The sequence below is a fragment of the Semicossyphus pulcher genome, unplaced genomic scaffold (genome assembly GCF_022749685.1).
Source record: "Semicossyphus pulcher isolate SPU_LCO1_2020_fin unplaced genomic scaffold, fSemPul1.0.p SCAF_20, whole genome shotgun sequence".
In the NCBI taxonomy this organism is placed as follows: Eukaryota; Metazoa; Chordata; class Actinopteri; order Labriformes; family Labridae; genus Semicossyphus; species Semicossyphus pulcher.
The window spans coordinates 7,605,080-7,622,328 of NW_027211694.1; the positions used below are offsets into that span (position 1 = coordinate 7,605,080).

Below are 17,249 nucleotides of genomic sequence, written 5' to 3' on the forward strand. Positions count from 1 at the left end.
GTCGTCTGACTGCGTCGTTACACCTGTCGTCCTGATGTGTCGTCTGACTGCGTAATTATACCTGTCGTCCTGTTATGTCATCTGACTGCTTCGTTACACCTGTCGTCCTGCTGTGTCGTCTGACTGCATCGTTATACCTGTCGTCCTGATGTGTTGTCTGACTGCATCGTTATACCTGTCATCCTGTTGTGTCAACTGACTGCGTCGTTATACCTGTCGTCCTGCTGTGTCGTCTGACTGCGTCATTATACCTGTCGTCCTGTTGTGTCATCTGACTGTTTTGTTACACCTGTCGTCCTGCTGTGTCGTCTAACTGCGTCGTTTCACCTGTCGTCCTGTTGTGTTTGGTACTGGATAGGGAGTTAGAGGTTTTTGCTGAACACAGCTGCCTGTCCAGCTGAAACATGGGAGCAGTGCATAACAACATTAAAGTTCAGGGTGCTGGTTTAGCTCAGTCAGTGAAGCAGGCGCTCCATGTCCATTCGACTCCCGGTCGGTGATCATTTGGTGCATGTCATCCCCCTCTCTCTACTCCCCACATTTCCTGTCTCTCATCAGCTGTCCTATTTAATAAAGGCAAAGCCAGAAAACAACCCAAAACAATGAGCTTAAAGACACTAAAACGCTGCATAGAAATGCAGGGAACATGCAGAGCTAGGTGATAAATCTTTGCAGGACTAACCTTAGGGTTAGCTAATCTTAATCCAAAATACAATTGTACTACTTTCCTATAATTCCAGATTGGGGCTTTGACTTTCTTGTCACCCTGCATCACCGCATAAGATACATGCCTGTTAGTGAAGGCATTGTCTGGTTTGACAGGCAGCAGAGTAAGTGGAAAGGAACTATAAAAAGTGTCTGTGGGGAATTTACAAGTCCCTTCTATTATTTTGCTGGCGTTTTGTCTCGCTGCTCCTGACAAAGACGGGGCCTGCCACTGTAGTGTGCTCAATGGAGCAGAGACGGAGAAAAGAGAAGGAGAAGGCAGGGCAGAGAGCAGAAGACAAGGGCGGCAGAGGAGAAAGAGAGAGAGACACAAAGACACCATATTGACATTCTGTTGTGGCAGTCGTACTCCGGGAGAGTAAACTCTGCAGCAGCTTCTCTAATGCTCAATTTAGTCTCTTGCAGAGCCTCTTTCATTAACTCTGTAAACAGACTCCTGTCTTTCAATTTACCCTGTGTGTACGTGTTCAGGAGAAGCCCCCCACTCGCTTTCTTCTCTCAGGACCATCAGCCATCTTGATCTCAATCTGCTTTCAACCTGCTGTGCCATATTTCTCCATGGAAACTCCTTGATTCTAGATTAATCTGACAGCAGTATTCGGGTATAACAAGCCCCTCTGCGGTCATAAAAAGCCCACTGTGATGAAGAAAACAATGCGAGAAGATGACAAGGGGCGGAGAGAGTAAGAAGAAAGGTATGAAATAAGAGGTAAAATTGAAATACAGTGACTGAATTCGAGGTCCTGAGTGATTAAAATCGAGGCCCTACACTGATGGGAGTCGAAACTGGAGATGAATTGACTGCTGCCAATGTCATTACTATTTAACAAACCCACTACAAGCACTGAAGGGCCTGAGGATCAATGACACAGAGCAGGGTAATGGAGTAATTTACCTCCCTGCAAATGGCTACTATTGTGGGTGAAAGATGTTTTTCTACTGCTGTGTGGGCGTGCATATTTACAAGCACTAGTTTTCTCCCTAGTATAATTTCTTGGGCTATATGTTGCACTAGCGTTTTCACACGCATCCTCCCACGTACGTTTAGGTTCTGTATTTTCTATTTCAGCTCTTTAAAATCACAGGCGTCCCCCGTCTAAGGAGTTAACTTATGGCTTTTTCCTGTTGTCCTCTCCTGACTTTGTCGCCACGCAGGGATGTCAATACTGCACGGATTCAATCGGACTGGCCGCTTTAAGCCAGCAGGGATTTATTCTGCAAAAAGCAGAACATTGTAAGGGCTTTATGAAGTGCAAGAGAGCTTAACGTAGCAAACAAGTGTCTGATTATGCTCCTGTCAATCTATGTAGTTCACATTCAGGTTATGGTGTATTCTTGTGACCGCTTGGGGAGGGATAAACAGGACAAAAAAGACATATATTTTAGGTGATTCATTTCCTTATTTCACACTCACACACCAAAATATTAACTCTTTAAGACCTCATTTATCTTCGTCCAAGTTCCAGGATTCTTTTTGTGGTTGGCTCGTTTCATCGTTAAGAACAACAAAACAATATCAGTGAAATTGATATATATTATGCCGAATCAACACTGTGATTTAAAATGAATCAGTCAAGTTATTGGTAATATTATGTGCAGTTACAGAACATGGCACTTCCCAGCTTATTGAACAGAGGTGGAAGTAATGAACTACAAGTACTCACGTTACTGTAATTGAGCTGTTTCGTGGACTATTTCCTATTTTTCAAAGTCAGCCAGTAAAGTAATTCACTACATTTGTACATCTATCCGTTACCGAGTAACATATTTATCTTAGGATATTGCGACTTCGACCAGACACCGCTCAAATGCATCGTGACAAATCAGAATCGCCGAAATGAAGAAGGAGAGCTGGGCTGCAACCACCCGGGTCCGACGCATGACGCAAGTGAACCAATGAATGAGACACAAGAGAGTTTGGATGAAACACCACCTTAGACACAGACTGAAGGAAGTTTTTGTTAATGCCACCAGAACACAGGACTTGCTGGTCTACCGCTGCCTCTTTATGCCTCGTAACGCGTTTGTTGGGAACCGAACTAACCCTTTAAAAGACCGCACAATAACACAAACTATCTAACCGATGAATAAGAAGAAAAATGTGTCCATTTCAGTGGATGCACATTTTATACAAATTCTAGGAAATACATTTATTCAATCACTTGCCAAAGACAGAGGAGAAGATCTGTACCACTCTTCTATTTGTCAGTTAACATGCGGCTATAACCAGGGGAAAAAGAGAGGGAAACCAGTAGTCTGGCTCTGTCTTGGAGTCGCTGCTTCTAACACAGAAATGGTCCCAGAGCATAATCGCCGTAAACTCACTTTTGTACAAATTAAAGAAACACAATAGAACGTTTTAGCTAGTTAGCTTTAAAAGGAGCTGGTAGGCAGATTTTGTTTGCTATGACGAGGACAAGGCTTTCCAGTCTTTATGCTGAGCTAAGCTTATTGGCTTTTTAGTTCACCTGAGGACCCGTGAATTCACTACTATCAGTACTTCAACGATGACCGTTAACTCTTTAATTTCTCGTCTGACATCCTTTTCCAGTTGATTCTCCACCGTCACTCACTAACGTTTGCGTTGTGATGGACAGATCAACAGTTAGAAATGGTTCAACCAGCTGCTGTCAATTGTCCCTGGACATTATTGGACATTATTGACCATAATGAAAGCTGCTGTCATGTCCGGGAACGGCCGAACCTCTGATGATGTGTCGAGATGAGCAGCATGACAGGCAGCTACTCTAACAGGTTATGTATGTCCTGCAGGATTTACAACCAAACACTACCCTGACTCATGCTACTTACAAACAAGATTAATGCCTATTGGGTGTTCTTATCCGGGGGGTTTTGTCTGGTTTTGCCGTCCAACAAACCCAATTCCGACAAGCAGAATCGCTTTCACAATTATTACCTCATGTGGATTTAATTTTTCTAGAAAAAAACTTGTTGATTCACTCAAATCTCATTCTGACTTTTCCTGCAATCTTCCATTCCTCTCATACCCGACCTCTTAAAACCCCCCACTTTGACCCCTACTGAAACATATCCCCCATGCTCGAGAACAACATTAATTGTGCCCGTCTAATGCCTGTGTTAGCCCTGCAGCGGATGAATGCAGTGAAACCTGCCATCTAAAAGGGACGGCTCTCAAACACACACACACACACAAGCGTTCCGCCGGCTGCCTTTGCCATGGTGACAGCTGAAGCCAAAGACGTCTCGCTAATCCGGCGGATTTGAGCACCTTTTCGACTCGGCTGTTCCGCTTGTGGGAGCATGCTGCACTCACATGCAAATGGCCAGTCACACACACACACACACACACACACACACACACACAACAGCCCATGCTTACAAGAGCATTTGCTGATTTGCTTACATGAAAACACACAGACATGCATTCATACATTCTGTGCATCCTTATGCTTAAATGGAATGACTAACACGGATATTATTACATAATCAAAGCCAGATATGCATGACAAATTCATATGTTAACATCCTTATATATCAGGCTTACCACTCATACATAAAAACACTCATCCACTAAATGATTCCCTCTAGTCTCAGAAACCCTTAACCAAGAGCCCTCTTCCACCTATTAAAGGAAATACAGTATGTTTCTGTCAGTGTGTTTACCTACAGCTGCAGCTACACTGTGTGTAACAGCATGCATACTGGAGTCAGACCCACACATCCCTGTTCCTAGCTGCAAAACAGCTGATTAACACACAAGAGAGAGAGCTATGAGTACAGACAGGTGAAAACATATCAGCAGCTTACCTTCAGATTTATGGAATAAGATGGAGAATCCACATCCAGCTGTGTGTGTGTGTGTGTGTATGTGTGTGTGCTGCAGGAGAGAGCGTCTTTCTGAGCCTCTGTAGGTTCGTCTGTGTGAAATAGAGTTCCACTCTCCCTCCCTCCCACTCTCTCTCTCCCTCTCCCTCTCCCTCTCCCTCTCTCTCTCTTCAGTCGACTCTATCTCTCTCGCTCACTGCATCAGTAGTCCACTGTGTGGCTCCCATCACAATGCCTGTGGTCACACCTCAGCGAGCAAATTGTTCATTAGAAGAGATCAGCCGGTGCTGCGGACACTGGGAAACAGAGTTAGGCATCGGGATACAATCCCTTATGCAAACACACATGCTGAATGTTGCATGCGCAGCTTTTACACACCTGCATGTGCACGCAAACACAAGCTGGGTGGTGGTCATTTGAATGCAGCGCTATATTTAGACCTAATATAACAAGTATGCTGATGTTGGATCTTTGCAAACAAACCAACCAATCCTGAGAAAAGTCTTACTTTGCAAATCCAGAATCTACTATTTTGGTGAATGTCTGGTTACGTTGAAGCACGAAAACAACTTGGTGTGGTAGGGAGAGCTGACGGTTTAGGTTAAAATAACCAACAATTGTGGTAATGGTTCAAAGAAACCAATGTTGACTTGTCTGAAGTAAACAGGAAGCCTGTTGCCGTGCCAACAAACCGACCTTCTTTTTAACGACTGATGGTGTCTTTTTCTTGCGAGTATACTCTTATATTGGAACATGGTGACAATCCAACAAACATGAGCACAAGAGCACCGGAGTGGTTAGCAAGCCAAAGGATTAGCCGGATTATGACTTCATTTGGATGTACGATAAAACCGTGGCAAGCAGGATAAGTCAAAGTTGAAGCAGGACGTTGGTACATCAACTGTTATGTATTGTTCCAATGCATAGTTTGGGTAACACTTTGGAACACCCAGGTCCAACAGTCCAACACCCAATTGGACTGTTTTTATTAGAAGTGACCACATTCTCAGACCTCCACATGTAATCTAGTCAAACTAGTCAAAATAATTTGCCATCTGCAACTATGTCTGAGTTAAAATAAAGGACATTTTTTGGGGTATGGTTAATCTCTGTTAACAGATTCTGCATTTGGATACAGAATCTTTAAGTGTGGGACTAGTTTTTTGTGTCGGAAGCGTTCTGGTTACAGAATGTCGTCCAACTAGCGTTCCAACGAGCATTAGCTATAAGTAGGAAAACAGTCTATGTGGAGCGCAAAAGAGACGGAACACATCTGCTGAAATACAGTAAAGAAACCAATTTGCTTAAATCTCACGACGATTTTTCGTCTTTTAAAGTTGTAATCTCGAAGATCTCAGTTTCGTTCTCTTTGGCGGCACCTATGGCGATAAATGGTAATTGCGGGAGCACTCTTCCCAGATATCCAGACAGTGTTGCATGTGTGACGTCCTCGGTTGGCTCCGGTTGGAACTCTTGGTGATGTTTTCCGCAAAAGTTCGCACCAGGCACCCAGTCCATAATTCTGCAAATGCAAAGGCTTTCATCAGTGGGCCATAGGCTCAATCACCAGTGTGTTACCTCATTTGGTGATTGATAGTGACTAAACAGACATTTATTTAAATGAAAATCTTCGACATCATTACTTAAGCACCAACTAAATTCTCGCATCTCAATTGCAGTTGGACTGTATACACTGATGAGCGCAGGGAGATGTAGTTTTTGGCCTGGAAATCCCTAATCACTTAGGGGAATAACCGTAGGCTACCCCTGAAAACTGTACCTTTATCGTCATCTGATGAAAGCCAGTGGGTTCCAAAATAAGGTTAAGATCATGGTAATGGTAAATATAAATGCAAAAGTTCATAGCAGGTTTTTGACGGGAGATTAACGAAAGTATCCTGGTTGGAAGTAGCGGTGCGCCCATCTAACTTTCCACAATGCTACGAATTGTGTTGGCAATAAACAATGACATTTGACATTAATTGCGAGTTACACAATTGTCCAATATAATGGGAACTCTTTGGGATACTTGGCTGCCAGAACGACAAAAACAAACCAAACAGTACGTTCATGAAACATCTGCTTTATGAGTTTCCATCCAAGCACAGAACTACTCACGCCATGTCCTACAAAGTTTACATGAGGTTGATGAGACTCACCTTTAACACAGATTGAAACATTACTTTGTCAATGACTTATCTTTGTTTACATCTTGGGTGTCCAGTCGATGGAGGGTGTTACTGTAGTGCACCAGCTTCCCCCATTCCCTTGCCTCTATGATCCCCAGGAATTTCCCAAATATAGAAACAATCAGCACAAGGAAACGTAATTTCCTGACCGGCGTTGAAGCGGTCCTGCCTGTGATGAAGCCCCCTCCCCAGCTCGGCTCAGTCCCGCCGGCGCAGGCAAGATCGCCTTAATATCATGTGTGACCTTGACTCTACTTGCTATTCTTACCACCTTTACTTTTACCCTGGCGAGATAAAAGAGTCGTTTCCTCGCTACATGGCCCCTTCTTCTGCTTTGAATTCAACATTTTCTTGTGTTTTTGTGTAAAATAATTGGATTCAGATTGGACACTGTCTGCAGATGTATGTCCTCAACACCTGGAATGCACACTCTATTATTCTGACCTTCAAAAGTAGTCAAGACAGCTGTATGCTAATAGCCTTAATACAAAGAGACTGACACTGAATGCATCCTTCATACTGAACTGAGAAGGCACAGACCCAGTCCTTTAGAGTTTTGACATATAATCATAAAGAATGTACACTTTTTTGTTAAAATGTGTGAAAATGTTTGACACAATATTTATTGTACAATGTTTATTTAAAGCCTAGTTTCATTCCAGCTTGCAGGCTTCCTGTAACAGGAGTAAGGGATATGAAAGGTACAATTCCTAAAGATCGTAAGATGATATCACATATTTCAAATACTTAACTTATATACTTATATTATTAATAGTTTATATGAAGAAGAAAAGGGACAATGTACATTTATCAACATTCAAACAAAATGTAAATGCACCCGAGTTAGCCGAAAGGCTATGTTTTATTGGTAGTCCCTTTTGCCAGATGTTATTGGCATCCTAAAACAACAAAAACAAAAGTTCAAATTACACTACTTTGAGAAAAAAAAATATTAGTATACTATCCATATTATCATGATCTGTACGCAGGCATTTCTACAGTGCATCAGATAACTCTTCAAATGTAACTCTTCAGCGGTTAAGGGCCTGTGTCCACTAACACAGGCCCTAAATCGGTGGCCCTTGTACGATGCTACAGTCCTCCCTATTTTGACACTCAGTTTGTCATTTTTCATACAAAAATGGTTCACAGTCTGTCAATTATCAGGCACCCCTACTTTTCTCTGTTTTATCTAGTTATAAATGAAAGACATCGTGAAGGAAATCGTGATGGTTTTTTATTTCAAATCGAGTAGTAGTGAAAATAATTAGTTGATTAACTGATTTAGAAAATAAGCTGTCTTTTTTTTCCTTCGGCTGTGAGGGTTTTTTTTCTCTCTACTGCGGCTCATCAAAGCAGCTCCTGTATTCACTGTATTTCTGGAAACACTGCCAATTAAATATAACCTCCGCTGACTGCATCCTGCCCTTTTACTGATATTCCTGTGTTATCAGTGTGACTAATAGCAGTGGTGTTAAAGTGTTAAAGGGACTTCTTGTGCTTTCTCAGGTCTATCTGGCGTCTTGAGGACACCAAATTTGATTGAGTGTGTGTGTGTGCGTGTGGGACTTAATACTGATGTCCTCTGCTTGTACAGTCTGCTGGCTCCAGCGTACGGAAAGTGCCAGACAATGGCAGATTGTGAAGGTTTCTTTGTCTTCGAAAAAAACAATGGACTCTATCAATAGTCTATTGGCTCTGCCATCTATATGTACCCGGCCCATGGCCCATTTTGCTGTCTTTTTATAGTCGCAGTGAGGTCATGACCCCAAATGTCCAAAGAACTTCAGCTGCAAAAGCAATTAGTCATCTAACTCTAGTTTTTTTAAAAGCTACTGTGTGCATGTCTGTCTGTAGAGTGGAGTTACGTAGAAGCCTGTCTGCCATATGTGAACATCTATAAATAGTTGTTAATGATGTTCACATTTTATATACAGACTGAGGCATGTCATTATTCCAAGGTCTTTATGTATGAGACAGCAGCAGTCATAGAGCACGCCCTTTGAAAAAAATCTATAAGGACAATCTGACTCGAAGACAAATCCAATACACACTTGGTAAGTGTGTATGTCTGTGTGTTAGTTGTAGTGTGTTTTTGTGAATGTGTGCCCACACAGCTTTCCCTGCATATTGGATATGGCTGATTATGGCTGTTAGATGAGGATCAGAGATGACCTTGGTGGACGAATCACCTGCATTTACTTGAGAGATACAGAGAGGCTGTGCCAGCATGTTTGCTATCACCATAGCTACTTGCAATACTAAATTTTAACTCTATTGTAAGATTATTTTATGTAGCATTTCAGGCTTTGATTGTTGAGAGTATGACATTTGTTGCAATACTGTACAAGTATCCACAATGCCTTGGATACAGCTGAAAATGCTATCAGCAATTCTTCCATCTATGCACCAATACTAGAATGTATTAGCCCCCCACAAAAAAAGTACTTGTTTTTCTTTCAAAACTGTACCCTACACAGCTAAAACAGACATTATGGCAGCAACTATTGCTTTAGAGCGGCAATGAATAATTGTTTTTAGGTAAATTATTGTGTAGGGACAGAAAACAACAAGATGGTGCTAGCATAGAGTGTAACGCTAGTCAAAGCTAGCTAAAATGTCAGCGTTTAGTGTTTTCCAATCACATATTTAAAGGCTGTTACTTTGTATTTAAATTAAATATAATTAAACAATTAAAAATAAAGAGTTTCATGGTTTCCCCAACGCTTTTCGTCAGGAGGGGGCAGTTAGCCGAGGTGCGGCTAATGTTGTCTTTGCTTCTTGTTAGCTTGTTTGCTTGTGGTTAGCTTGTTTTCAGGTTAGGAGCACTTGAGTGCACTTAGCCAGGGCTTACAACAATTAGAGCAATCATGTCAAATATATACAGGGTTAGTTTTTACAGCTGTTATTATAATATTTACTTCTCGCACTGGTTCCCGCACACCTGTTGGTATGTTGCTATGGCTAAAATGTTAGCAAACAACAGCCTACTGACACTCCCTGCAGACACTGAACAACATTAGCATTTATTTGGGGTTATATTACAGACGGCTTGACAAATCTAGTGAATTATTAACTGTGTTTAATGTCTGTTTATGGACCACTTTATGTCTAGATTTGTCTTTTAGTAGCTTATTGCTCCCCTACATTTACTGTTCACTAGTTAGCGTTTAGCATGTAGTGTACAGTGGGTTTATGCTAAAAACAAATGCCAAGAGACTGAAACAAATAACCTACATGCCCATAGGTTTTTACCAGATACCTGACAACCAATCAGAAGTATTTCCAGTCTCCATGGTAAACCATCTAAATTAACAATATGGCTGATTGTTTCAAACGCTCAATGACAGCTTGAGGTTTCTGATGGGATTTTGATGCAGGTGTTGCAGGTGTCCGCTGAGATGTGGGCCTGCCATCTGTAATCAATGACTGAATGTTTAATACATTAGCTTCTTGCACCTACTGGGGATTTGACATGGTTTCCATACCAATAAGGAAGATTGATGTGTTAAAAAAAAAAAGCTCCTCCCTCTGATGACAGGTGTCACATTTAAGATACAACAACCTCTAAACATGATATGACTGCAAATCACGGACCCCACATGGAGAAGTGTGAAACATGGAGGCAGGTGGATGGGGGAGGGAGAGTGATGGAAAAGATAATAGTAGGAGAACATGGCTGGTGTTGTGTTAGCATTAATGCTGCATCCTTGCTTTGAGATGTTGAAAGCTGCTGTATTTTTATATTAAGAGTAAATTTATTTATTATGCACTTCCCTACATTGTTCTAGGAATGTAGAATGGGCGAAACAACGAGCTGTGTGTACGACTTTCTCCGCAGCTATGGCGCCAATTTCAAATGTTATTGCTTCTATTGATTACAGAGAACACCAGCTTTGAGCGACAGTGGCTTTTTCCCAGGGGCAAATTGCTCCTATAAGATGTAAAGAGCTGGATATAACCCTGAGGAGGTGGTGGAGACCAAACCAGAGGTAAAAGGGGATGTTGGGCCTTGATGGCCAGACACATCACTCAAAACTCATATGACTATACAGTGTAAATATAGCTTAAATTTACCGTAAAGTTTTCATTTGGATGAGCCAAGGACACATGTGATTTCACTAGTGAATACTATTGAAGAACACATGAGGACAACCGCTGGATTAAAGCACAACTCCAGACTGTTTCTCTCACGCTTCATTTACCATTTGCTACACTTTCCAAGCGTGAGTAACCATCAAATTGCATATTGCAACGTGTTTCCTGTAGTTTGTTCCGGTTATAATGCTGTAATTGGCAGTTTAAAAAAGCAACAATCTCTTTGGTGTTGTTGTACTCATTTAGCTTTACCTGGCATTGTTGCCACATTATCCTTCAAACTGAAGTAAAAAAGTAATTCATTAATTTATTTTTAGCACTTCAGGCATGCTTGGTGTAATTCCACTACATGCGTAAAGAGTTAGGAAGGCACATGATTCCAGGAGAACAAATGACAGATGAGTGAGACGGGTAAAAGAGGAAAGACTGCGAGAAGAAGCAGGAAGCTGCAACGGAATTTCCACACCCTGATGTGGGTGGAGAAAAGAGAGAGCCCATTCTCTCTCTTTCCCCTCCTCCCCTCTTTTTCTTCTCTGCCTCCCCTCACTCCTAACTTTCTCTTTTTGCTCGGACAATAGGGGCCACGCTGAAACAATGCAAAAGGGAAAGGCCGGGGAGGTTGTGTGGCAGCAATAGGGGGGTGGTCGGAGGTTCTGAGAGGGGACGACGGGTGAGAGGGCCTTGGAGCTTTACAGGGTGGTCAGAGGACAGAGATGGAGGCTTTCTTTTCCGTACAGGGGGAGTTTTGATGAGGGGGGGATGTATAGAAAAACAGCAGGGAGGAGGGGAGTTGTTTGAGAGGTTGACGTAAGATTGGAAAAGGGATGTGGGGTAGAGATGAGGGTAACACAGGCACATGGCCCAGGGGCCGGGGGTTATGTTTTTGTGGGGCTCAAACATTTTTCCGCCTGACTGAGCCTGAAAGTGATCATGCTGAGCAAGGCAGAGAAAATCCTCAGGCTTTTTCTGTCGCACACACACGCACACTGAAAATCTGTGAGTCAACTTGACCACGTTACTTTTACATTACGGCTGGATTCTAAGATCTAAACAGCCCCTCTGCTTTGTGATTTTGTTACTCATAAGTACAAGGTAAAAGTAACACCATAGCACCCACTCAAAGCCCAAACTTCTCGTTGGTAGTGGGTGATGCTAACTCCCACGCTGGTTACATTTTCAATCCGGTGAATTTTAGTGAGTATTGGAAGTTTTGTAGCATCTCTCATCTCATTGTTTAACAAAGTTCACAACATTTATATAAAACTATGCCTAAACTTAGCTGTATCAAAGGTAAACGCAAAGCTAGGGAGCGTAATGTAGCAGTTAGCATTTCAAGAGCAAGCTATAGCCTTTTGGGAGTTGGTAGAGACAGACCGAGAGCTGAAAGAAGAATGAATATTGGGCTTACATTCATCAGAAACATGACTCTTGAATTCCTATGTTGCTCTGTGTGCGCAGGATTTAAACTAAGCCAACCAGTTGCTAACCTGTTAGCCCTAACATGCTAACTAACTCATCAGTATTGTGTTGCAGACTGTTCTAATGCCCCTAAGTAACCAATTCTTGCTTTTATAGACTATACGTTAAGGATGCATGTGTTGTATTTTTCACTACTGTATATGACTTCCCCATCTTCAAAGCTTGGTTGCATTGTTAATCATTGTATATTTTGTACCATATCTTAATGCTATTGCTAGATAAGGATACACTTGGAAGAACAACAGACAGGGGTCCGAAATAATGTTTACATGCAACAGTAGGTCTATCCCAGTTTGTGTCAGAGAAGAGAGAGCAGGTTTTCAGAGCTGAGCTAGAGACAAAGACAAGCTTCTTTTACAGCTTTCCAATACAAGGACACTCTAATTACATGTTACGCAAATGACAAGGATACCAAAAATACTGGTGCACCTGGGATGTTAATCAGCATGTAAATACACTCCTTGAATTCAAACAACCTCCCAAATGTATCTTAATATAAAACTACTTGCACTAAAATGAAGGTCAAACATAAAAGACAAGTACTGGAAAATACAAGGTATGTGTCTGTGGGGAAAGGTGCAAATGACTGCGGAAAAATAGATCCAGTGAAAAAGAAAAAAAGAAAAAAGAAAAATCATGTGATGACCTAAAACTGCCTCTGCTGCCGGTGTGTGAAAGAATGGAAAGACCTGATCACAACTGTACAGCCGTTTTGCAGTCACCTACTGTCATACAAAACACTGTAATGACAACCACAGCTCACTTTTAGAGCACTCACATGAACTGATGGTGAGGTCAGTGGTTTTAAAGCCACATTGAAAAACCCTAACATGTATTTAAGCTTAATGCAAAAACAGACAGGTTTAAGATTATAATATATGTTAAACCCCACTGAGAAAACAATTAGAAAGTACTGTACACTTGTACAATTTAATGCTACCTTATGCTCTTAAAATTATCTAAGCTCGCCTATGATTTATGACTTAAACTATTAACCACAATTCCTTACTGGCTGTATTAGTCTCTGGCTCCATCTTGTGGTACTCACGTGTCCTGCAGTTACTTGATTTGTAGGTCAGCGCAAACATGCTTCCTGACCTTCTAATGTTTCCCTATTTGATGAAGAGGCGGGTCAATGTCATGACATTATCGAGTTATCGTCATGGAACGCCACGAGGTTCTTTGAACTATAAATAACAGATCCAGATAACCCCCGTTTAAACTGCTGTAGAGGGTATCAGCTATATCACTATCTAACCTTAATCTATTATTACTCTTTATCAGTTGTTAATAAAATTATTAAATAAATTATATTTTGTTATTATATAGGTATTATTATTGCTAGTGTCATATTGTTCGTGCTGGTGATATTTTAAAACAATTTAAAAGCATTATTGTAGTGTTTAGTTTGACGGGAGTGAGCATGCGCAGTCACAGAGAATAGCGGAAGCGCCGGGGAAAATAACAGGTTTGGGTTTCAAGGTTATTTTTTATTCATTTTATGAATCATAAGTCTCACGGTACTAGACTGTATCGAACTCAAAGGTTTTTGTGCGCACCCCGTTGCAGATGGTGGCGCTAAGTCGTCATTTCCTTGTCTGCACACTACCGAAATTAACACCACGAAGAAGAAAAGGAGCTGAAGTTGCTGCTGCTGCGAGAAGCCGACGCCGTGGCACAATTTTTCAACCTTTTTCCAGGAGGACTCTGTTCGTTTCAGCCTCTCAGAATGGGAAACAGGCAGCCCACCACCGGGTAACAGTATAATGCAGTTCTATGTGTGTGACGTGTCTTGCGGAACATGAATATGAATATTGAAAAAAGGGTAGTGTGATGCTGTTCCGCATCCTCCTGAGAACCGATAAGGGGTTTCTCATGAATTCAATTTTTAATACGCAAGAGACGAGACTATACAGATCTACTTTCACTGCCATAAAGGGGACATGAATGACATTAACCTTTTAATAGCATTGAGAAACGTGTTTTTACACAGGACACGGTTGACATGAAAACCAAAAATCCGTGTCAGTTTCATTGTAAGCTGGATTTATAGAATGAGTGTACCTTATATTTTTAAAAGGCAATAAACATGACCAAAATTTAAGTTGTAGCCATATAGTTGCAAGTTTAATTAGGTTAAGAAATTGAACATTAAAAATGAAAACAGGCAGAGAGGAAGGACAGACAATGTCCTGGTGTCAAATCATATACCATAAAAAGTACATTTTAAAATAATATGCATTCTCCAAACTTTCATTCTGGGTCTCAGAAGGATATGTAAAATAGTGAAATATTCCGTAAAATACATTCCTTATCAACCTTTTCAATTCTCTGTTAGAGTGTGAGAATGACTCATTTTTAAATCTGCCTTTGTTTTCTCATCTGCTCCAGCGTCTGCAGGACTGACTCAACCATGTCTGAATCTGTGAATGGAGAAAGGTTTACAACCAGGAGAATCAGAAGTCGCATGACGTATTATTACACTCCATCTGCAGGGTCAGGGGTCAAGACATTATGCTCTGCCAGAGACTCTGAAACACCTCTCTCCCCCATCTCAGCCCCATCTCAGCCCCTCAGCGATTCTTCCATCTCTCCTTTGTTGTCAGATTCACCTTCACACACAGCTGTCTCCTCCAACAGCCAATCAGATCCTTCCACCACTGCCCGTCCTCTTCTTCTTTTCTTCTCCTGGCTCGGTGCCCAGCCAGGTGCGGTGGCCAAATACAGGGACCTTTACCTGCAACGCGGCATGGATGTCCTCCTGGTCCAGAGCAGTGTAATGCACTTCCTTTGGCCCAGATGGGGGCTTGAATACGGGTTGGAGGTTTTGAAAGTGCTTGAGGACCCTCAGTTCTTAGACAGGCCTGTGCTTGTTCACTCCGCCTCCATCGGTGGCTACACCTTCACCCAGATACTCACCCACATAGCTCAAGAACCGGAAAAACATGCAGGCCTAGCACGGAGGGTGGTGGGACACATCTATGACAGCTTGGTGGTTGGGACTCTGGAGCACATGGCGATAGGTGAGTGACAGCGATCCAGCTCAGGTTACTTTTGTGTGTGTCAGATCTTCAAATAATTCATTAGCCATTTGACCCAATGCTCCAGTTTGACAGGAGTCCAAAGACTTCTTATGTCCTACAAGGCAAATGAGGGAATTGTAGTTCCAAAGCTAGGGGCATCATCGTATAAAAGCAAAGAATATTTACAGGAGTTGCAAAATATGATAATTTATTTGGGAGGATGGGAGGTTCTTACTTGTAAAATCTCAAGCATCTGCCTCTTGTTGTTCAGGCCTTGGCAAGACTCTGGTGCCACGTTTAGAGAGCCTCGTCAAAAACGCCGCCATGCTCTACTTCTGGCTCTTCAAAAGCCAAACTGCAGACTTCTACAACCGCAGCATCCAGGTGTTCCACAACAGCCCGATTACTGCGCCAGCCCTCTTCTTCTTCAGCGAAAACGACGCGCTGTGCAACCCAGTCGCCATGGAAAACTGCATCGACCTCTGGAGGAAAAGGGGCGTGGCTGTGGAGAGCAGGAAGTGGAAGGAGTCGAAACACGCGGCCCACATGAGATGCCACCCTGAAGACTACCTGTCTGCCTTACAGAAATACTTGAACTCGCTGCACGTTCAGTCCCTCAAAGCAAAAATGTGAACTGTTGAGGGAGTAAAATCTCAGTTTGACTCAATATTTAAATTGTAAGATGCTTTAATATTTTAAAGAAAAAACACTTCAATTATTTAATCTTGCAACTTCGGCATATTTAACAGTTTAATGTAACAAAGACATTATTTCTTTCCTTTTGTGCATTCTTATTTGTTTGACTAGTGATTTTAACCAAGTCACTGTGTATTAAAGTTATATCCCTTATTTATTAGAAATACTGAAGAGGTACTCGCCTGTGATGCTTGTTTTGCACAGGAGATGTTCGCTGATGAACTGTTTTTGCACGTGATACCAGAGATATCTGGTAAAAATATGTAAAATAAAACTTGAAGAGCTCCAGCGTGAATTGCATTGTTTCTATGTTTTATGACTTATTCAGAAGAAAAGCACACAAGTATTTAAATGCTAGACAAATGATTTACATACATTTGCATTGTGTGTGTGTTTTCCTGATGGTGAGCAGTTGTAGGCAGCAAGCAATTTTGAACAGGCATGATGTAGGGCACCTCATGGCAGGTTCCCCCTGAAGCGACAAGTAAAGACGGGTATCCAGTGCAGAATCCTAAATTATTAATGTTATTTTTTTTAATTTTAGATAAACGAGGCAGTACACAGTCACAATGACGCACGTTTTGTTGCAAATGTTTAATTGTTTCACGGCATTTAATCCAGTTAAAATGGCGACATCTGCTGGCCAAACCGTTGGTTTCAGCTGCGCATGAACGGACTGAATCTACAACCGTCGTTTTTTAATATCAAAGTTAATTCTTAAAATAAACGGTAATTTATATAAGTTAGGTATAAATTACAAAAGTGACAATGAAATTATACTAAATAAGGTTGTGAGTTGTTGAGCTAATTATGTTAAACAAAAATACTTTTTTTTTGTAAATGATGGAGAAACAAAAGTTCAGTCAGACCTAATATCATTGGCAGTTTTAGAGAATGGACTGCTTCTAACTTTATTTTTAATTTTTAATTGAATGCCTTTTATTTTGATGAGTTTCCGGTGGAGGAAGCGATTCCATAGTACGTTATATATAACTCGTTTTGATTTTAACCGAGTTTATTTTGTAGATTACCCTAATTTTTACATGTGTCACTGAAAGATCGCATGATATTTAAAAACATATTAACATTATTTTTTAAGAAAGGGAACTAGCTAACACGGTGCACTTTGCCTGAAACGTTATTGTGGTAAAGATTGGCGGAGTGTTATCATTTATGACTGTGCGGTGGTGTAAATGGCATTTGTTGTCAGTGTTCAGTCGTCCTACGGCCT

At 41.5% G+C, this 17,249-nt stretch overlaps 1 protein-coding gene across 1 annotated transcript; it reads left to right on the plus strand.

Moving 5' to 3' along the window:
• The first annotated feature begins 13,936 nt into the window (after positions 1-13,936).
• On the plus strand, positions 13,937-16,307 carry LOC138599643 (transmembrane protein 53-like). Its single transcript, XM_069671394.1, has 3 exons — positions 13,937-14,054; positions 14,691-15,322; positions 15,594-16,307. Exons 1-3 carry the CDS (start codon positions 14,029-14,031, stop codon positions 15,953-15,955), a joined length of 1,020 nt encoding a protein of 339 aa, XP_069527495.1. The 5' UTR covers positions 13,937-14,028; the 3' UTR covers positions 15,956-16,307.
• The last annotated feature ends 942 nt before the right edge of the window (positions 16,308-17,249 follow it).

Coding starts and splice junctions, on each gene's coding strand:
- LOC138599643 (XM_069671394.1), top strand. CDS start 14,029: ATGGGAAACAGGCAGCCCACCACCGG. Junction 14,055..14,690: donor AACAGGCAGCCCACCACCGG/GTAACAGTATAA, acceptor CATCTGCTCCAG/CGTCTGCAGGACTGACTCAA. Junction 15,323..15,593: donor TCTGGAGCACATGGCGATAG/GTGAGTGACAGC, acceptor CTTGTTGTTCAG/GCCTTGGCAAGACTCTGGTG.